Raw genomic sequence first — 23,918 nt, forward strand, 5'->3', positions numbered from 1 at the left:
ACAAGTTAACAGCAAAAAACATTAAATAAGGCAGGGAAAAACTTCTATTTGTTTAAATACATATGCATTATTGTAATAAATAATTTCAAAAAAATTATTATTTGATAAATGATATTATGGATAACTAAATTAAAATTACCAATCTAAGCGTGCGCAAGGACGGTGAGAGATCAAGGTGAAATCTTGAGTTAAGTACGGGTGTGGGTTCGATTCTCAGTCGGAAGACGTTTGCTAAACTATTATAGAGGGCGTTGCTTATCAACGTCATTTGTTTTGCTACAGAGAAGTTCATGTACAATATGGCTTCGAAGGAAACTGTGAACGCCAGCAAAAATTTGCCTAGTTTGTCTGCTTTAGAAGCTAAAGGTACAAATGGCAAGGTGAGTGTCTATTTTATTATATGTTTATAAGTGTATATAGTAATACTGTTCTTGCTTTTAGCGTTTTTTGATATGATTTTCGATAGTGCAAAGTTGGTGGCGATAATGCGATTACCCGCGAAACCAATTTTCTCCGGGGCACAACACGACCAATGAGAATCGTAAAGTGAATTGATGTAAAAAAGGAATAATATACTGCACAGTACTCTATTTAGCAACTAGCTAGCCTACTTTTTACTCTTTCCTTGGACAGACGATGGCAGATAATATGCAAGCGTTTTTGATATTTTGATTAAATGTTTTCAGTTTTTATTTCCATTAAAAATCAATTTAGCCAGTGGTGCGAGGATCAGAAGCACTCTAGATTTTGCAATATCTGTAACATGTAGGGCCACAACAGTGTGCAAGCCCTTCAATTTTGCCAATAAAATTGGTAATATTAATAAATGTGTATTGTGTTTATTTTGTATTAAACTATACAGGTAAAGGGACAAAATGATTGTGTTCATGAAAGACATTCATTTTCAGAAAAACAAAAACTTACAAAGGGTAACTAAATTATTAATGAATTCATATCTTGAAATTAAAGGCATACTGAATTTTCAACAAAAGTGTATATATTTATACATGTCTAAATTTATTCGTAAGATTTTTTTAATAATGAATGTAAAAAATTGCCTTTCATATGAGTAATCCATTTACAGTATTTAAACTGAGTAAGCATTGCTATTATTAATATTTAAAATGTCGTTAAGTCTAACTTAATACGACAGTAGCCTCTAGAATTAAAACATAATAACATGCATATTCTGTTAAAAATGATTTATATTGATGTTTTATTGTACAGTTTTATTTCTTAATAAAATTCCAATTTGTTAAACCTTACAAATGATGTAACTGATTTGAATCCTGAAGAATTATCCATTTTCTAAATCATTTATTATTAACTACACATTTGAGTACCCAAGTACTTTAGTACATGATATATTAGTATGTCATCCTTGAATTATGAGTACATTCTCAGAGCCTTGTCATTGCCTAACTAAATTATAAATTGATTTATAATTTGTTTAAATAAATCGGTAAGTATAATACTAATAGTAAATAAAACATTGTTTGATGACTAATTTGTTGTTTTTTTTTTGGTATTCATAAAGAAACCTCTATTGGTCAGAGATGTACCTACTCTATAATAAAACATTTAAAAACAAGAGCAAAGAGTTAAAACCTCTGTCAGGTGTTAAAAGAGAAAAAGGTGATAAAGATCCGTCATGTAGTTTTTACGTACAGCCTAAAATTTGTAAATTAGTAACAAGTGCAGATTGCCTGCAAAATTTAATGCAGTCTTCCGTGACCACATATCTGTCTGTGGATTAAATTTACGTAAAGATCCGTCTTTTAGTTTTGACGTTATCCTGCTAACACCCACACCCACACAAATACTGTATCTCTTGCAAAAATATAACCTCCTAGGCGGAGATAAAACTGTCTTAAGCTCTGTCTACACTATCAAAGTACTTAGACAAAAAAAGTGTGATGTGCCCAAATATAGTAGTGATATGCTTAAATATGGTAGTGATATGACATCATCATGTCTATATATGGGCACATCACATTTTTTGTCGCATAAATTTAATAGCGTAGACAGAGCTTTAGGTAGACCGTACAGTAGGTTTTTCTTTCATTAATTAGTCCATTAGACATTATTTATAAACTCACTGTACTTATAACAAATCATTTTTAATAGATTGAAATGTAGTTACTGTATATTATTTTGTTTCCATTTATCTATTCTGCTTGTTGATATTATTACGTTCAGAGACCTCATTAATTCTTCATGAAATATGAAATATTGAGTAGAAATAAATGGATTGAAATCTACCAGTCTATAAAGACAAACATCAAATTCTGCTGGCATTGCATTTCATTTTGATTTCAGTTATTAATTTTACAGATACATTTAGTAATTTGTGTTTTATGTTTTAAACAGTCGTGACATTTATACCACGCATTTAAGTAATCAATCCGAGTATTTGTTAGGAATATTTATCATTCATGTTAATCTCATTTACTTATATTACCTGTAGTATACTCCGTCAATATTATATCATTCCCTTCAGATACAGATTGTAGTTTCATTGTAATTCTTTATCAAGAGATCTTGATATTCATCTATTATCAAATAAAGCAGCCATCATAGTATTTGGAATGTGAACAACAGATTATATAAAATATCAAACATAATATTATTTTTAAAGATCATGTACAACAAAAACATGAATAACAAGAATAAATAAAATCAAACTTTGAATAGTTTATTTTTAGTTGAAAAAAAAATTGAGAAAAATAAGAATGATTTCACATTCACTGTTTTTGTTTGTTTTGTCTGTTTATTATTACTTTCCACAATTTTCTTAATACATCTTCAAATATTTATAAATGTTGATGGTGGTGACATAAGTCTAGAAATAAATTTAACCAAAAACCAGAAGCAGACAATGGGTTTACAGTTGACAATTTTTTTCTTTAAATTACAGTTTTTAAAGTAAATAATCAGAGTGACAACATACTATATCCTTAAGCATTGAGCTATAAAAATAATTCAAAGGTGTTTAACACTGCTTGAGATAAGAGAGTCCTGCTTACTAACCTTTGCTTTAGTACTAAAATAAACACAAAGAGGATATCATTGGTCATCAAACACCTGGTTTAGGTTTAATATTAGCAGCATCCTAGTATAAACAAACCTTAATTTATACTAAAGTAAGTTTCTCATTTACAAGATAGAAAAAGTAACAATAGCAGATAAGGACACCTGTTATACTCCGGGTTTAGTCCCAGTATTGACTTTTGATTTGGACGTAGGCCTCTCTCTAGCCAGTTCAGATGAGTTTTTACAAAAAATACTTAATACCATTTATTTTTTCCTGGACCAGGGTTTCCCCAGGTATAGTCCCACCCACCAAAGTCGGCCCAATTTTGTGTTCTAGGGTGTGGGATTGTACCAGAGGATATACAGTAATTAATTAACGATAAACCCCAAGTTAGAAACAGGATGATCATGTTGGAAATTTATTAAGATAAAATTGTTTTGTACTACAGTATACAGTATGAATTACCACTCCCTGGTTTTTATTATAGTATTACTAGTATTTCAGTATCCATTCAGACCAGCAACAATAAATAAACCCTTAAATATTCTCAACACAACCTGTTATAAAACAAAAGATGAGAACAAAGAAACCTATACTAAAAGTCTGTACTTAAGGAAAGACTAATGTTTAATGACCTGAAAACAAAACTGAAAGTTAACAAGGATGCAAAATTAACTAATGGGCAAATGTTGAATAATAGGTTGTTGTTTAATTTGGATACTTGAACCATTGTGAAGTGGTGTTGGTTGTGTTTCATTCTTACATGTAACTCTAATGTATTATATGAATATGAGATTGGTATAGGTGGTCTAGGGGCCAAAATGGGTTACTGTACATACATGTTACAAGAGACTTTCTTACTGTGTGTGAACTCAAGTTAAAATCATGTAGATTAAGGCAAGAGACTTGTTGTGTGTGAACTCAAGTTAAGATCATGTTTGAATATTAAAATGTTCAATAGTAGTTGTAATATAATGCCATGTGAACAGAATGTTATTACCAAATTGTGAATATTATTCATGGGCACACATTTGTACTGTGTGTGGACACAATTCAGAAGTATTCATGTACAAATTTGAAATATACATTATTGTCTAGTTGTTTGCTTGGTGAGAAGAAGAATAAATTTGGTTACCATACCGATATTTATGAAGTTGAAGGAACCTGAATAATGGTATAATAGTAATAAAACTAACCTGATAATTTCTCCTCTATCTCTTCCTAAACTGCATGACCACATAGGAGGTGCCATTCATGCTGGGGAGTACCTTTTAATTCTCCTTTAAATTTAACCATTCAGCTAATCTATTTTATTAGCATGGCAATTTCTTGCAAAAACCATATTTCTTGAATCAATTTCTTTGCGATGGCAGAATGCCATGTTTAATAAATTCTCATTTACATCAAAATCTGGTTGTTTCACAAAGTCCTCATGAATTCACTAAATAATTACAGTACATGGTGCCTGTCCTTTGGACTAGTTTAATTGATAGTGAGAATAGGAGGAACAGCAGCTTAATATAGCAAAAGACATATTTAAACAAATATCATTTTACTTGTATAGTTTAAATGTAGAGTTGATATGTTCAGTTAAATGAATGGTCTAGACAAATATGACAGAATAATAGAGAACAGATTCATCTTAGCGTTAGCAGCATGCCAAGTGACTGTTTTAATATACCTCTCATTTCTTATAGCAGTATATAGTGTACATGTGTACATCTAGTATAATGTGATCGAAAATTAGGAAAGATACTTCAATATATACAAAAAAAAAGGAGGAAAGAATATTTAAATCATTGTTTTACTTGCATCTTCCATATGAACCAGACTTTATTTTCATATTGGTTCATCACACTAACTAATATTGTACCATGCCTAATAGTAAAGCCCTCATTAAAAAAAAGAAAAAAATTATTTGGCCTTTAGAGAGCCTGTCCTAACCCAGATATTCCTTGAAATGTTAGTTCTCCTACCTATCCTTCACTCTTCTCATGGAAAGTGGCATGAGAACTACAATACAGTAAAATAAATTTATTCATCAAATCACAATAATATAATAGTACAGTATGTACAATGAATCAAGAAGATGCTGAAATGGGGTCTCAGGAAACCAGCAGGTTTGTATGATAATTTATCGTATAGTCATTAATTAAAGTTGTGGCTTACACGCCATGTTTACCATACTGTAAGTGCGGGTTGATGAGGTGTTGTGTGCTCAGAGCACTTTATTGTCTATGTTATCTTAGTACTTACTTAATTAATGAATATTATTTAAAAATACTTTTAGTAATGTTGTTTACTGACATAGACACTGTATGTTATAGCACAGAAATAGCGAATGTTTTAGTATGGGCAGTGCACATTTTAACACCTTAATTTATCATCATCTTGGGAACAAGTAGTTGATGTAATGGATCATAAATTAAATAACAGGTGAATTGAATATTGATTTAGTATTTTAAAAGATAAACACACCAGTCAAAAGAGATGAATATTGTTACCAATTATGAATAACTCTCAAAGGTACCTATTAATATGTTCGAAAAATTGACATAATTTCAGTTAAAATGGTTAATTGAAGGTGAAACCAAAACTGAATATTTTATATTAAAGTGTAACATTATTTAAATAATAAATCTATTAGGGTTTTTTTTTTATATTAAATTGATTTTATAATAGCTCACAGTTTTAGATTGGATGATTGAGACATGATATGTGTACACAACAAAACCTGCAAAAGAAATTGATATAATTTAACATGCAAATGCCATTCACGGCATCATTATATCAAAATATATGATGATAACATACGTTGTATTAAAGATGCATTGTCTCCAAAAAAGGATGAAAAATGAAGATTATTAAAATCATACTTTGGATAGGCTATTTTGCACGTTTTACTGTATGTAGAAAAAAAAAGATCAAAATTAATGATTTCACTAGAATAAAAACCCATTTGTTTGTGTTAACTTTCAGGTAAATAATTTTTGTTCCATTCAAATTTTTGGTTTGAAGTGAATATGTGATATTAAAATGACATACTAAGCAACACAATATTGTAAACAATTGTTTTTTTAGGGTCAATATGTCTTTCATACATTAATAGATTGCTATGATTTGAGATAAAAGTAGCTAGAGTCAGTATAATGGTCAGCAGGTACTGTACAGCCTTTCACAATACATTAACTGAATCCTAGTGGTCAGTGAAGTGAGAAACGTCTAATGGTCAGCAAGTACAGTACAGCCATTCTGAAGGCATTGAATGCATTCACCATTCATTTTATTTAATCCCATTGATTTTAACTCCTTTCCTGTCTGCATAATCTTTGATATTTTATGGGCCTGTTTAATTTACAAGAGTTTGGTGGTACAAAACTGCATGTAAATCAATTCTTAAGAGTATTAAGATGAATGTGATACTGTAGTATTCAATATTTTCTTTTTTTAGTCAATTATTTTCATCATTTAAAATCATTTGTTATCACTGCCATATAAATTCAACTTTCAACACAAAATGTTTATCATTCCTGCTTGTAATGTAATTTAATTATTCTTGTGTTAGTTGATTTAAGATCTCATTATATCAAAAATGGCAAAATTAAATCGCGGTCAAATAAATAGAGTGGAAAGGGCAATTATTCTAATTAATGTATGCTTTAAAACATTATTTTTTTAATAAGCAGATAATTTTTGTCAGTGTATTATTTTAAAGTAAAAGTTCATCTTTCCATATTATTTGCCGCTTAAGTAGAGTAGAGTATTATATTTCTTATCACAATCTAACAGTTATGTTGCTGGGTAAGGTTAATGGCTTAGTTTTTGATGCAGTTATACTTAAGTACCAGTGGGAGATGGTTCTTACGCCTACAGCAGCAACATACAAGAATTCAATCCTAGCTCATTGATATATTTCAACTGTGGTACTTCTCTACTGTAGTTCATTGTTTAGTAGCAAGTTCAATGAAATATGGTTTTAATGTTGCAGTTTAAGCGAGAACATATTTGAAGGTACTGTAGAATGAATAGAAGCTTGATCCTAAGCAGTTGGTGCTTTGCCCATCATAATTATATTCCACCCATTGTATGCATATTTATTTTATTCTTATCCAACAGTGTATACACCAATTACAGAATTTCATTGTAGCATTTATTTTAATTGTATAGCATGTACCTCCATTATCTTATTCTTAGTAGCATAAACTACCAGCTTTGATGCAACTCTTTGCCTTCATTGCCTCATCTTTAATTGCTGATTGCAAATCAGAGTCTGCATATAAAGTTTATAAGAAAAAAGTTGTTAATGGTCATCTTTGACGATAACAAGCCTGAGTAATGTATACGTAGCAATAGATGGCGCTACTTATGTTGCATCCCACGGTTACTGTCTAGTCATTTAATTGGCTAACTTAATTAATTTTTGTGTTGACTTTTCTGATGATTGCCCGATCAAATTGACCCAATTCTAAAAAATTACAATATAACTTGACCTGATTCTGTTGATGAGCGGTTTCATTACCAATAAGAAAGATACCCATAGAATGTATCAAAACTGTATATAATATTTAAGTTGATTAATAATGTAATTTTCATTCACTGTAATAATTGTTTTAAATACGCTATGTACTCTCTCTAGGATATCTAGGCATCTCAGGGCTCGATATTTACCTTCCACCACCCCCCCCCCCCCCTAGTCTTATCTTAACTAACAACTCAACTACCATAAGTACAGTAAGCACATTTTGCCAACAAATTATTCTATAAAAAGTTGAATTACAGAAATTGGCAAGTCTAGTTAACCATAGACTAAAACATTACAACCAGCAGCTAGCTAGCTAGTTTTTAAATTTTAACTATTGTAGTACATAGGAATTAGGAAAAATGTACTAAAAAATTGTTAGTTCGATAGGGTGAATGTCGAGCCTACAAAAAACATTAGCAACAAAATGTATTTTCATTTTATAGTTCGTACTTGAAAATATTCATCCTCCTTTCCTATGCAAAATATAAACATTCTGAATAATGTGTATTGTAGGATTACTGTTACAGTCATGGTATAATTGCCTGTAGCTATCATATTGACTTGTTAAACTATCTGTTGTCAAACTTAGCCACTTTACATCCTTTTATACTTATATAAATAATTAATCTTCTTTGTCATGTTGCTAGGATACCACATATCCCCTGTAGATTGAAATGTAGATAATATGTTTCTATGGTGATAAAGTGATGATAGGTGAACGGAAGAGCGAAGTAGGCAGTTGGTAAACTGTTAATAGTTATATTGAAACTTAAAAGGTGTGAAGATTGTAATTAAAAGGAACAATTAATTAAACAATTTTTTAGAAAAAAAATCTTAAATTGCCTATTAATCCTTGTCTACACTATCAAACTTATGTGTCAAAAAATGTGATGTGCCCAAATATGGACATGATGATGTCATATCACTACAATATTTGAGCATATCACTACAATATTTGACCATATCACTACCATGGACACTTGTCACATAAATTTTGATAGTATAGACAAGGCTTTAATAATTTCTTGAACAAAAATTTGTAAATTAACTCTGGATTTAAAAAAGCATATTTATGGTCTATTTTGATATTTTGGTTTATAATTATTATATAGTTAAATAAACTAACTAAATAAAAAAAAAATATTACTGTACACTCATTTTAAAGTTTGCGAATAAGTGACCCAGATATTAAGGGAGTATGTAATGTGATAGCTAGACTACAAGTTAACTAGATAATTCGCATATCTTGTTCATTAATTTCATTGACTACTTTGTCCATAGGGATTGCTATTGCCATTTGTTATGTCATAATGAATGCATTGTTTATTTAATTGACTTATTGTGTTTCTAATTAAGGCAAAATCCATCTCGTTTTTTTAGAACCGTTGAAAGTTCTTCCTTTAAAATTATTTTGGTTGATGTGTATGAAAAAAAAATGTGCTTAAAAACTTTTGTTTAAATATATTTGTCTATATCGTGCCTAGCTTACCTGGATAAACCAACATAAGCCTCTCTCTCCGACGAGAGGTAAACATTATCCAGGTAAGCGGCACTCATAGACTACCAACACCACTGTTGGTTTGTGTAATTTAAGATGTGGAATAATCACAGTTTTGTATTGTATACTTGATTATAATCAAATTAAGTACCGATACAGTACTGTAATTTTCTCTGGTATCTCATCACACACTGGTAGTGATAACAGCTACTTTAGTATAGTATACCTGATTTAAAATTGAAGCAAATCAAATTAAGTATTATTTATACTGAAATTTATTTGGTATCTCATCACACACTGGTAGTGATACAGATGTTGTATACCTGATTTAAAATCTAAGCAAATCAAATTAAGTATATACTTATACTGTAATTTTCTCTGGTATCTCGTCACTGTTATTGATACAATACTATACCAAAATCTAAGTGTATGATATTCAGTAGGCTTAACTCCAAAGGTCAAAATCTTTATTGATTACACATGAAGAAGATATGTAATCATTAATTTGCTATACAAAAATATGTTGAAGAATGCTTAAACTATAATATATTACCAATTTGCCGAGCTTTCATTATGAATTTTACTTTAGGCATTTTTAAAATTATTTTAATTGTACCAAATTATGAATAATGTAATATGATAGCTTACAGTAAATATACTATCTTAAATTGATATATCACATTAAATAATTTACAGTAGGGTACTTGAAGTTAAATTGTATCTAATCTTGATAATTATTAATACATGGCCTTCAAGGTACAGTTATCTTAATGGGGGTACTTAAGTTTAGACTTTTTTCACACCAATAGGTATAAACTACAGAGAAAAAATGAGGGTGTTGAGATTGAATGTTCAAGAATTAAATTTGTTTCCTTTATTCAATCAAGATGCCTCATGTATAGAAAAAAATTCTGATTGGATAGAATGCTGAATTACATCAGCGTCTAACGATAAAACGGTTAGATTAGACTGTTTTCAACTAGTATAGTTCAGTGTTATATAAGATGATACATTACGCTAAAACTCTGACTGTATAGACCTACAATCTTTCGCCTTTACTGATGATTACAAGTGTACAACTACCGTACAGTATGATTGAAATGCTACAATAGAATGAGTATTTGAAATGAGTATTTGAGTTGAGTAATGTACAGTAGTGTGGTGCTGCTGCTAATTAAATACTTCCTGCCTATGGTGTGATATTGAGGCCAAAATAAGAGGAAACTTTGAATTGAAAAGACATCTTCATTAATGTTATTACCTTGTTCTTGTTAGTAACTATATCCTGCTTTAGGGTTGGTCTAATAACCCATCTATTAAGGAAACACCCCACTGCTCTCCTAATCCCTCTACTATTGTTTCCTTCCCTTGAGACTTTTACAGAATAGTTTAAAGGGTACTAAGCATGTACTAAGCTACCATTAAATTTCTTCCTGTTGCTAATATAGCACTGATGGTTATGATATTAAGTACTTAGCATCAGCTAAATTGTGTTCTTAAATCTGATGGTATCGTAGTCACTGGTGGTACTTTCCTGGTAGCATGCTTCGAGTCAAGAACGACGTCTTCAAAATGGAGTTTTTAATGGTATTTTTAAGTGATTTATTTTTATTTACTGTGCTGTTGGATAGTGTAAGCCTATCTTTACTACATTTTGATTCTTGGAAGGATGTAATACTATAGTGGTGGAAGATTGGCTTACCAAAATCTAAGAATTACTTTTGTACTATTTTGTTTAAATTCATTATCCTATTCTGTTTGAAAGTAACAATTTTATTCATTTTAGTTTTTATAATAATATAATGGTACAGTATTATCATTTTATTTCTTAATTCCTAATTCTTCTTTTGTTTAACATAATTAACTATTTAGGTATTACTGTGGAATTCAACCAATAATCTGGAATCATTCAAAATGCAGAATGATTTTTGTACTCAACGTAAACCTACATGCAATGCTGCTGAACGACACCAATGCAAAATGCTTAGAAATAGAATTAAAAGTATTATTTTGCATTAATTAATTTAGTTTCTAAAAATATAGTGATATATAGGTCTGATACGAGCATGTTGTGACACTTTAAATTGTATATTGTTAGTTTTTTATTTTTCTCTTTTTGTATACAGTATCTCAGGGCAAACATAATTTCTACAGTATGTATATTTTATATGCAAATAGCAATAAATGAAATTAATTTTGCACTGATGAATGAATGAATGGTAATACATTAGAATGATATTCAGTTTGTAGGCTCAATTCATCATTATTCTTGTTTGATGAGTGATACCGCCCTTAATAATTAACAACATATTTATTTTCATCGGCAATAACATTTAAATAGTAGTAGTAGTTTTATCTGTATAAATATTATTATTATTATATTCAATCATTTTTAAGAAGCTATTATATAATGAAAATAGTTACTTGCGTAATAGTTTGATGGATACAAAGTTTAAATTTTATTTGAATTCTACAATAACCTTTAACAAATATAATTTTATCCCCATCTATTTAATGGTATAGTCCAATTAAGGCCAATATCTCATGAAAACCAGTTAAAGAGCAATTACTAATGATGTAATGACAGGGCACTAATAATCATGTGATATGCGTATGAGGCATGGCTATAAACAAAGTACAGTTACATAATAATCAGGTATCTATTATTTGTATGGTTTTAAATGAAGTATTGTATATAAATAATCATGTAACACTAACAGTTGCTTTTCCTGTACTGTATGAGAGAAACATGATATGTTTTTTGCATCGTTTTCTCCCTTTAATCATGCTCCATCCAATTAAAACCCACATTGCTAATTTTAGTAGTTTAGACTAAATATGACTTATTAAATAATATGCAGTCTGTAGTGTAAAACAGGTTTTTTGTGGATGTGTATCGGCTATAAAAATAGTGATATTTCATTTGATTTTTTGTTTAACTAGATGTTTTGCCCTACTCTGACGTAATTTGTACTTTATACGAAGTACATTTGAGAATACTTAAGTAGTTCTCGGGTGGGTCTCGAACCCACGACCTCCAGATCACTAGCCTGGCGTTCATACCTCTAGACCAACGAGCTTGCGCTGATGGCTAGTGGTTAGATTCGAGCCCAAGTAAGCAGCGGCTACTGCTATTTTTTGTTTAGTTTGAGAGATAAAATACATAAATGAATTAAAATCTCTTAGTGTGAGATGAAGGTTTTTGTAAATGAGTATTTTGACCAGAGTTGAACCAAGTTCTAGCATAATATAAATAGTTGTTAGCTATAGTATTGTATACTGTATTATTATTCTATGGCATAATAGGTATTACGCTTCATATTAATGATATTAAGCTCCTAGGTAGTGTGTCGTTAACAACATCACCTAAAGGCATCATCATCATCATACCATACAACATCATTATGATGGTTTCAATTAATATCTGGTCAATGTGTCATTTCCTAACTGCTTAAGGTATGTACTTAAGACATCTGCATCCATACACTAAGTAAGACAAAAGTGAAGAAGAGTGTTTTACTATTAATACCAAAATTAATGGGACAAACTTTCATTCAATACAAAGCTATAATATGAATTAAGTCAATTCAATGTAAAATATCTACACTGTAAATGTGTTGGCTCTTAAGAAGTTCCCCCTCTCTTAGGGGATTACAGGAATATCCATGAAAGCATCCATCTGAACTCTCCCTCCCCTATTTCAATGCAGCTGCCATTGTACGTGGATGTCCTTTTTTTTTATTTATTTGGATTTACACCTTTAGATCGGATGCACACTTATAGCACAAGGTGAAAATGTAATATAAAATATAAACCAAAAAAATTTACATACAGAAAAGTTTAATACCATAGAAAATGAGAAAAAAAATCAAATAACATACTAAAACAGATATCAATCTCTCTCTTCTCACCCCTACAAATTGTAATCAATTTGTGGAGAACTTCAATGAGATTCTACCATCAAGGAGGTAAATTACATGATGATGTGAGAAAGGAATACTGTATGAACTAATAAATCATTTTATTGACTTACTATAATGATGATGAATCAATTAGTTGATAATGAAATAGAACGGAAGTAAAACTACGGTATGAATGTGATTTTGTGATTTCATATTGTAGTTTAAAATCATTACTATCATTTTGCAAATTCATCTTTGTTTGTATTTCCGTTTAAAACCAAGTTTAGGGAAATTCCATTGATTCTTTAAAGTAATTTATTTAATGTTTATTTGTTCAGTGTTCAACAACAAAAACATGGATTGATTACACTAGAACTTGACTTGGTTTTGATACAAAATGATTACAACATGGTTTCATTGTCATACTTAATTTGACCATTTCCGACGAGTGTCATTAAATCTGTTTACAATTCCTGATGGATTATTTATAAATCCCAATGGATCAGCAGATTTTTTTTTTACTTAAATAATTGCCGATTTTGTCATGACTTTTATTATTGAACAATGTAGTCTATTTCATGCATAACTTACATGGATAAACCGACATAGGCCATTTTAAGAGCATAGTGTCTCAGCAAGAGAAGACATGTATCAGGTCTCAATGATCATCATGACATTATTTAAAAAAACACTTCTAACTACTGATATCTAGTTTCAAAAGGACACTTCAGGAAAAAATAGGTTAAACTTGCTATTAAAAGAAGGTGGCTTGCATGAGTATACTCTATATACCATCACTTTTATGATAATGTTTTAATTATCCTTAAAATTGATTGATTAAATGTAATGTTTTCTCAACTCATTTTGTCATGATAACTTTACTAAATTTGTCATAATTATGTTGATACTAGCATGTCAGTAAAATATTGTTAAGATTTAAGAGGAGTTTTAAAGATGAAATGATAAAAATGATCTTAAGAGGAGTTTAAAGATGAAATGATAAAAATGATCTTAGTAATGTCAGGAGTATTAGGGGTATAAAGTGAACACTCAGAATAATAGTTTTTATTTTATCAGCAAAAGAACTTTGATACTCTATAGTAATATTATACCCCTTGGGTAATCCTCAATTTCCTCACTTTCCGTTATTCAAGGTGACGTCGATTTGTGTTTCGTTTCAGACATCAAGCAATAGTTCCACTGACAGTCAGATGAACGGGTCTTTGTCTACGGAGCAAGAACAACTACTAAATCAAGTTTCTCCGGAACCGGCAGCACGACGGAACAGTCCGAAAGGGAAAAATAATGTGCAAAATCGTCGGAACTCTGGTTGCAAGTTATCAAAAGTTACAGGTGTGCAAAATGGCGATGCAAAACTTTCAAATCTGACAGTGTCACCCGGAAGACGCTGCATTTCGGACTCAAAACTTCAAGTGAAAAAAATTAAACCTCATGCGGTGAGTGATAACCTTAAGCGAAAAATAAACTTTGTGGAGGATGTTGAGCCAAAAAATGTTGTGCCGATAAAACGACGCAAGGCAGATGACAATCCGTCTGCCAATCACAAAAAATGTCCAACTAAATATGACATCAATCATAACTGTCAATCAAGTCTCCAAGTAACGGAAAAAAGTGCAGAAAAAAATCATTCACCGGAATTATTAGAATATAAATCGTGTCATCCAATTGGAAATAGGGTTTCAGTTGGGAGAATAACAACATACTCGGAGGTCATACTCAGTGACCCGAGAAGAACGTTCACTCACAATAGTTTTATGACGCATGAGCCAAGCAAGAAAAATAGTGCATCTTATAATCGTAAGCAAAATGGAGTTGTACAAAATGGAAAAGAGGTATGTGTGAAAAATAATATGGACGGAGATAATAAGAAAAGTATTGATGAACAAGACAAGGTTACTGATGTTGGTAACGACACGCAGGATGATATTAGCGATCTGTTTGAACCCGTGGATAATGAGATTTTATTCAATAAATCGTCCACTTCATTAGAAATGGTAATGGATGAGACGAACTTGAATTCTAACAAATTGGATGATATTAAATGTGATAAAAGTGATTTACACAAAGACTCCAAGAAACAAAATCAATGCAATTTGTCGGTTTGCGAAGAAAATTATGTTGATTTATCGAAAACTGAAACCGTAAAAAAAAGGCGATTGTCTCAGAAATACGCGGATATAGAACCTAGGAAACGGAAGCGACGAATTGCTAGCCTTACGGCGGAAACTAAAGTTTATCTTTTATATGAAAAGGACGAACCGTTGAAAAAATCACCAGGAATTAGGGGACGAAAAGGGAGTAAAAGTGATGCTACTATGCATGGTGTTGAGAACGGTATTGCAACCTCACCTGTTACCAATAAGCAAATGATTTTAAGTGCAAAGTCAGCACTAAGTACTAATCTTGGGTTAAGTACAGCTGATGGGAGGGCTAAGAAGAGTGCATCACTCAATGGACCAATTACAAAGAATAGAACAAGCCAGCAAAATAATGGAAATACTTTGAATAATTGTGTTGTCAAGAAAATTTGTAAGTTACATCAATTTCTATTCTATTTTTCTACACTAAATTAGTCAAGCAAATTCAATCCAATGAAATTATTGGACTACTGTACCTTTCATTAATTTCCTTACAGTTTTTTCATGACAATTTGGAAATGTTTAAAGAAATTAAGGACAAGCTGTGAAGTACACTATATGATAATGAATCATTTCCTTTTTTTGGTATGAGACAACAATGTGACAACTAAATTTATTGATTAAATAGAATCTACTGTAGGCTACCTATCATTATGAGTGGAGATATAATTATTACACAGTATGAGTGAGATGGTACAGGTATGAGATGAGAGAACATAAAACAAACTTGACCACTAAATAATTAAACAGCTTAAAGAGTAAACAAATGTAGTTACTGCAGTAACTGCAGTAGAATAATGTAGACATACAGTAGTAGACTAATGTATGTTTATTTTTCTTATGCACAAAATATCGCTTTGACTTTTTGAATATGACAGTGGATTTAACTTTCTTCCTTTCACTTGAAAAATTAAAAGATAATGGTATAGCAGCAAGCAGTATACCAATGAAAGGCCGACCTGGACGCAAACCAACGCAGAATGCGGCAAAGATCGCAAGACGAAGGTCAACGAACGGATGGAAAGGAGTCGGACAACCACGCGAAAGGCTTATATCTTATCAGGTATGTTTTTTACATTCCTCTAGTTCGCCAACTCTGGGATACACACACCCCCCCTCCCCCCTTCTAAGTCACCAGAGCAAGAGAATTTGAATTAAAGTTATTTTTTAAAGTGAAAATTTGAAAAATGTCAGTATGATGATTTCATATGTGCAGCTCGGTCGTTGTATGTTTGTATGTTATTTTTTAAAGTGAAAATTTGAAAAATGTCAATATAATGATTTCATATGTGCTGCTCGGTCGGTCGTTGTATGTTGATGACATTAATGACATATTATTGATTCAAAATGAAAGTGAAAGACTACTTAACAAAGAATGATTTTATATTTATAATTTTTTGTAAAGAATTTATTAATATAATATTAATCATGCATCACTGTATACAGTACATGAATTAATTACTGTTAATCCATTGCTTGTACTCTATTGTGCTGTTAAATTATAGTACATGTCTAGTAATCATGTCCATGTTGTAAAACAAATTGTTTTCCACACAATTCACAATATGTACACAAAATCCAACTGCACAATAATAGGCCCTTATCAATAATTGATTAAAGAAGCTAACATCACACCAACAAATCATTATGGGTTCAACCATTCAACTCTTAATTTTGTGATAGTCAGAAGACATTAAAGACACAAAGAAAACTTCAGTATCTCCAATCCGAAGAAATTATAAAGCTGTGTCTACACTATCAAACTAGTTTTTGTGATGTGCCCAAATATGGTAGTGATATGCTTAAATATGGTAGTGATATGATGTTATTGTGTCCATATATGGGCAGGCACATCACATTTTTTTGTAACATAAAGTTTGATAGGGTAGACAGAGTTTAAGAGCTTGCAGTCAAACATTTATAAAAATATAACAATGAACAATTTAAAAATCAGAGAAATAGGAAGGCATTCAAATGATGTCATCATCGAAATGATTTTAAATGCCGAAATATTGAATTTTATTAACTGTGTTGACATTGTAATCATGAATAACTAGAAATAAACAATAAGTATTCTAGTTAATATTTTAAAATGTTGTTATATTTTAAACAAATGACCTTTAGAATGTTGGTTAAAGGGCTGTAAACATTACACGTCTGTACCCCGGAGACTAATAAGGCAAAGCTGTCAATCCCACAAGTCAATTGCAAACTTAATAATTTGTCAGTTTACGTCTGTTTTAAAAATGTATTTTAGTCGATGCATTAGTAACTACTTGCAAGAATTGCTCATGTACATAGCTACTGTATTGAATTGACTACAATTTAAACATGAAATTATAAGAATATTTTATAGGAAAATTGTCTGAGATGTAATTATTTGAGGTATATTATAATGATCGTTAAAATGGTTAAAATTAACGTGATTTTAAGAACATTGTATTGTTGATTATAAATATACGTTATTCCTCATCAAATGTGAATGGTTTTTCATAAATTTTTACTTAAAGTTAGTCTTTTTTTATTCGGAATGTGCTAATTAATGTTAAAAATGAATTTGGGACCCTTTGTACCTAAAGAAAAAAATCAGGTATTGGGTGAGTTGGGTGTACTGTGCTTAGTGGTTAGTTTAATTGTTGTGATTGTAATATTTTCAGGTGGATCAACCTCCAGTCAAAAAGATGTGCTTCCACTCTATAAAGCGTAAACATGATGTCATCAGCGAAAGTGACTGCATCTTATTGAGATCAGGAATACGAAGAGAACCACCATTTGTTGGAAAAGTTTCTGCTCTTTGGGAAGACTCTGAAAATGGTGAGTCTAGTAGTAGTAGTAGGTACTAGAGTTGAGTATGACTAGTAATACTATACTAGTTTGGCTAGTACTGTAGTAGTAGGTACTAGAGTTGAGTATGACGAGATTGCAATAGTACTGTACTAGAGTATGACTAGTAAAGTAGTAGTAGTATTAGTAGTAGTACAGGTGCTGGAGTTGAGTACTAGTAGTACTGTACTAGAGTATGACTAGTACAGTAGTAGTAGTATTAGTAGTAGTACAGGTGCTGGAGTTGAGTACTAGTAGTACTGTACTAGAATATGGCTAGTACAGTAGTAGTACTGTATAGAGTAAGGCTACACTTGTATAATTACTATAGTATGGTGTGACTAGTACAGTAGCCTAATAATGTTTTATGGCATTACCATTTTTATTTTTGAAATATAAGCATACAACAGTATATATTTTCCCAGTACAACACTATTATTTGTTGTTACCTCCGCCAAGGAGGTTATGTTTTCACCCCTGTATGTTTGTGTGTGTGTGTGTTTGTGTGTGTGTTTGTGTGTGTGTCTGTGAACAGCCTGGAGGCCACAGTTTTTATCCGATTCTCACCAAATTTGGCAACAATGATCTATGACCAAAAAGCTCGGACGAGTTCGAATTTGAGGGGAAAAGGTCATAGGTCAAGGTCACAACTAACAAAAAACTATTTTACTGCCTAGAGACCACAGTTTTTATCCGATTCTCACCAAACTTAGCCACAATGATCAATGACACATCATATAATTGTGGTTAAATTTTGAAGGGTCAGGAAAAGAAATAAAAAAATAATAAAAAAAAAAAAACCTCAGTGGGACTTGAACCAGCGATCTCAACTGTGAGAGGCTGGATACATAACCATTACACCACACTGTCATCCACAACTTTGTAGTGTGCAGTTAGCATATTTACACTTAGAACTAATAAAAACAATTAAAAAAAAAAAATATTCAGGGGGAATTTTATGTAGGGGAATTTTACAGTAGGCGGAGGTTTGTACTCTCGGAGTACCCTCTAGTTATTTATGTGTTTGTATAGTATTCCTGTAAAAAGCAATGATTTGCTTTGAAATTATCGGCATCCTTGAATAAATTTTGTTCAGCATTATGTTTTTTTTTTCCTGTTTGTGGTTTATTGGCAATGTCTGTTGTGATCCCTGTATCATCTCCTTTTGAGCAACGATTAGTTATTTTAAAGCATTTACAATGTTGAGGTTTCTTATGACCTCAATGTGATGTTTATACATCGGTATTTTAGAATTAATAATTAGCTCATGCTAACATCATAAGGTCTGTTGGTTTATATTTCAAGGAAGTGAGACTTAATCCTAACTGAAGTGCACATATCCTGTGTATGATCCCTTGTAAAGGCTTGTAACCATGTAGTAAGTTGATGTAGTATGTATTGAACTTAGAGGTTAGAATAGTGGGGCAGTAACGAGAGGAAGTGTGTGGGTAAGTTAGGGCTAGAGAGAGAGATCCAGAACCTGAGGGTGAAGAAATGAATGATGGATGGATGAAGAATATGATATGAGGATGGAAGGAATAAGATATTTAAAGTGTATTGAAATTTGAAATCGAATAAATCTCTTTATTCATCTCATCAAGAACAATACACAAAACAAAAAGGAATAAAACAAATTTAAAGAAGATGAAAGGGACCTCCAGGACCTAAATAAATAAATAAAAAGTCTGTATAAATGAATAGACCATGACAGGATCAACATGGGACGCGTATTGTTAAGGAATACCATTGCTAGGACAGTTTCTTTCTACTTTATCTTTTGTTTTTATTATTATGGGTTGTTATCTCTTAGTAAGGGTGTTTTGTTTATGGAGAGGAAAAAATTTAAAAAAAATTGAAAAGAAAAAATATTTAAAGAATTTTGAATGTAAACAGATTTGGAGATTTCCATTGAAGGTTTCCTTTTATTCAAGCTGTTTCATCAAAATAAAGTTATGAATTAACTTGGTAAAAACACGCAACTGGGCCGTGCGACACCCCCCCCCCCCCCCCCCCCGAATTGCAAAAGGTCCACATTTTATAGGGTCTTAAAATAAATCTGTACTGTATTATATTATATATATATATTGCAAAGTACTCAATACTATGAAAATGGTAAAAAATATATTAATCCGCACCCACCCAAATCCTGCGTACGGCCATGCACAATGCCTTACAATTACATTGCAACTATTTATAAAAAATGTATTGTTTTCTTTGTGAACCAATGTCTGTCTCTGTTTGGTTCAGTTATTGTTCTAGTAATTTACCGTTAAATATTCGTAAGGTGTAAAAAGCACATTTACGTTCCTTAAAAGCTGAATTGGATTTGAGTTCTTTACATAGTTATTAATTAAAAACACTGATTCTGTAGATAGAGAGTAGGCATGAGAAGGATATGATGTGTAAGGTGACGTGTGTAACCTTTTCATTACAGGAATAAAATGTATGTGTTAACAGAAATTAAAAAGTGTATCATAATAATTGGAACAGCACAATTACTAAATATTCATCACCATAATGATGTTTCAGACAAGTACAGGGTTTGGAAAATGAATGGTGTGTAGTGGAATTAAAAGATTTAGTAATACAGTACTAATAGTGATATATGACTTGGCAATTGCTTGAGGCCCTTATCATTTATTAACCCAACACACATGTGGTTATGTCACCATTGATCTATTAAAAGGAAGTCAGATAGAGTGTTAACAATTCACAGTTTGCTATCAACACACAATGCCAATTGTATCACTCTGTAATTCAATTCTGTGTCACCAATAGTCAATAGTACACAGACAATATTAGTAATATTAACCATGGATAGAACAATGAATTCTTTTATTATCTTTCTCTTAAATTTTAATTTTTACATCTACCAAAAGGTTTTGTTGTCATACCTGTCTTCATTTTGTTGTGTCAGAATTATCAATAAATAAATACATACAATTTATTATCTTTTTTTAGGTGAAATCATGATAAATTTGCTCTGGTACTATCGCCCTGAACACACAGAGACTGGCCGACGACCTCAGCATCTAGAAGTAAGTCATTTGGTTTTAAGATATTTTTTACTGAATCCATCATAATTCTTTCTTTTTGAAGCATTTAAAATAAAATGAAAAAAAAACAAACACACAAACAAAGATTAGTTTCCAGTTGCGAATTTGTCATGGTAGCATTTTTTTTATTCTGATTGGTTTGTTAAAAAGTTAATTAAATAATGTTTCTATTTTTAGAATGAGTTGTTTGCATGTAAGCACCTGGACACAAACAGCGTAGCTTGTGTGGAGGACAAATGCTATGTTCTTACATTAGGGGAATACTGCAGGTGAGTGTTAATAGGAATAACCATCGTTATAGGAATGTCCCAAATGAGGAGTTTTACTGTATTTCCTAAACACCATATACTGTATGTCCATCACTTTATATCATTCATATTACCAAAGCATCTATGCCAGTAATTGCTCACAACCATTCTTTAAAGGTAGTACTGTAGTTCGTAACCATTATTGTTATACAAATATAGATGCTAGCACTGATATTTGAAAGCTTTGCGATAACCGATGACCAAACTACGTCATGTTAGTTCATTGTGTGCATGCAGAGATTTTGGGACGTGTGTCCTCGCTCCTTAGCTAGATACAGGTTTGATGGTTTCTAGGTCCAGGCGACGACCGACGACACATCATTTTGACCTGACCCAAGTTGGACGAAAATTGCAAGCTCCCGATTAAGTGTTTTAAAATAATATTAAAATTACTGTTTAATTTGACATCTTTGCTATTTTCAGATACAAATGCCAATTAAAGATGAGGCAAGAGGGTGTTAAGAAAGCGCACGTATGTGTTCCAGAAATAGTTGGTGGTTACTATCGTTCTCATCGCCTCCCCCCGGTTGATGCTGACCCGTCATGCGTTTTTCTTTGTCGTCAAGTCTATGATTTCCGACAGAAGCGTGTGTTGAAAAATCCGCAATAAAAATGCAGAGATGTCACAAGATGTTGGAAGTGTGATAAACTACTTGAAGTTAAATGACCTTTAACCTAGGTGCAGTATTACCCAATCAGATGTTGATTGAGATCAAGTGGATTTAAATGACATGGTAACATTCTATCTGAATCAACTATTAGACCAAATGTCACTTATGTCAAGTAATACTTGACCTTTGACATTGGTAGGCATGGTGATAACTGTCATGAAGTCATCTTGATACTGCATAATGTAATGTACACAGTGCACATGATGTAAATGGTTAACTGAAAATTGAAATATTTCAAGTAATCTCTTTCAAAAGCTTATAAAGATTATAATATAAAATTTGTTTAAAGACATGAGAGATGATTATTCCATTTGCCAATACATTGGAATGTACCATTCACACATGTGTGTAAAACTGGAATGTACCATTCACACATGTGTGTAAAACTGGAATGTACCATTCACACATGTGTGTAAAACTGGAATGTACCATTCACACGTGTGTGTAAACAGTGGAATGTACCATTCACACATGTGTGTAAAACTGGAATGTACCATTCACACATGTGTGTAAAACTGGAATGTACCATTCACACATGTGTGTAAAACTGGAATGTGCCATTTACACATGTGTGTAAAACTGGAATGTACCATTCACACATGTGTGTAAAACTGGAATGTACCATTCACACATGTGTGTAAAACTGGAATGTACCATTCACACATGTGTGTAAAACTGGAATGTACCATTCACACATGTGTGTAAAACTGGAATGTACCATTCACACATGTGTGTAAAACTGGAATGTACCATTCACACATGTGTGTAAAACTGGAATGTACCATTCACACATGTGTGTAAACAGTGGAATGTACCATCTGCACAGTGGTTTTCCCACTGTGAAATCGTGTGCTTGGAATATAATTTGTATAGTTGTATATGTAGTTTAGTTTCTAAAGACACATTATTTGAGGCGTGGTTTGTTGTGTGCAATTACATTCCAGAGGAAATTATAGTGTTTGAAAGTGTAAAGAAATACAACGTTATATATATTATATAGTGGTATGTTTAATAATTGTGTTTTTTGCCTCACGTTTTTAGCTTTGTTATTTGACCCTTGTTCTGATCATTTCAATTGAAAGATGGGTAACTGTTAAAGAATGATTTAAATACATATATGTTTGCCAAATGTATTTTTGCTGTTTTGACCATGTGGTTTGACGATTTAACCATGTGTTTTGACCGATGCATTTTACTCAGAAACGTTGATCATGCATTTTTGATGTTTGTTATTTCCTTGAATTTTAATACACAGTAATGTTGTGTTCTGATTGATATATTTATGATCATTATAATAACCAGAAGATGTTATAGATTGCTTTTACCAAATTATAGTTCATTGTTAATTCATCATGATACATACAGACATACATGGCATTTTATAATTAAACATTTTATCATTAAAGGCATTTACAAACATTTAAAAATGTCATCGGCTTAAGGCCAATTTACACAGACGAGCGGTAACGGTAATACAAATATATATGTTATTCCTTATGAGCATTACACACAACACGGGGTGAATGGGCGGTTTCCGCTCAGTATAGATACAGTCTATGTGGGATAAGTGGTTTTATGCTTACCATTACCGCTTGTCTGTAAATTGGCCTTTGCAGAGTGAACTTGGTTTTCAAAGGAATCAAAATTCTCTTACACTATTATGTTAAATGAACTCATGTTAAATGAACTTAATTGCTGACTTTTCAAGATAAAATTAATTGGCTAATTATCTATGTTTTATTTTTGCACATTTGATAAATAACCATGAATTCATGCTGTTTTGAATTGATAATTTGGTAATGAAATCAAAACCAAATTAAAAGACTGCTAACTGCTTTTACTTGTAAGTGCATGTGTGACATCTATTATTACCAAAGATATGAAAGTTGAATAGACTCCATAATACAGTTAGGTACGCCAATGAAACGAGGGATAGTAGTTGATG

At 31.5% G+C, this 23,918-nt stretch overlaps 1 protein-coding gene across 1 annotated transcript; it reads left to right on the forward strand.

Moving 5' to 3' along the window:
- The first annotated feature begins 295 nt into the window (after positions 1 to 295).
- Positions 296 to 22,455, forward strand: LOC144851645 (uncharacterized). Its single transcript, XM_078709208.1, has 7 exons — positions 296 to 380; positions 14,138 to 15,506; positions 16,033 to 16,178; positions 17,773 to 17,929; positions 20,900 to 20,976; positions 21,172 to 21,263; positions 21,726 to 22,455. Exons 1-7 carry the CDS (start codon positions 300 to 302, stop codon positions 21,910 to 21,912), a joined length of 2,109 nt encoding a protein of 702 aa, XP_078565334.1. The 5' UTR covers positions 296 to 299; the 3' UTR covers positions 21,913 to 22,455.
- Positions 22,456 to 23,918: the final 1,463 nt, after the last annotated feature.

Source organism: Antedon bifida, chromosome 9, assembly GCF_963402885.1.
Source record: "Antedon bifida chromosome 9, ecAntBifi1.1, whole genome shotgun sequence".
Classification (NCBI taxonomy): domain Eukaryota; kingdom Metazoa; phylum Echinodermata; class Crinoidea; order Comatulida; family Antedonidae; genus Antedon; species Antedon bifida.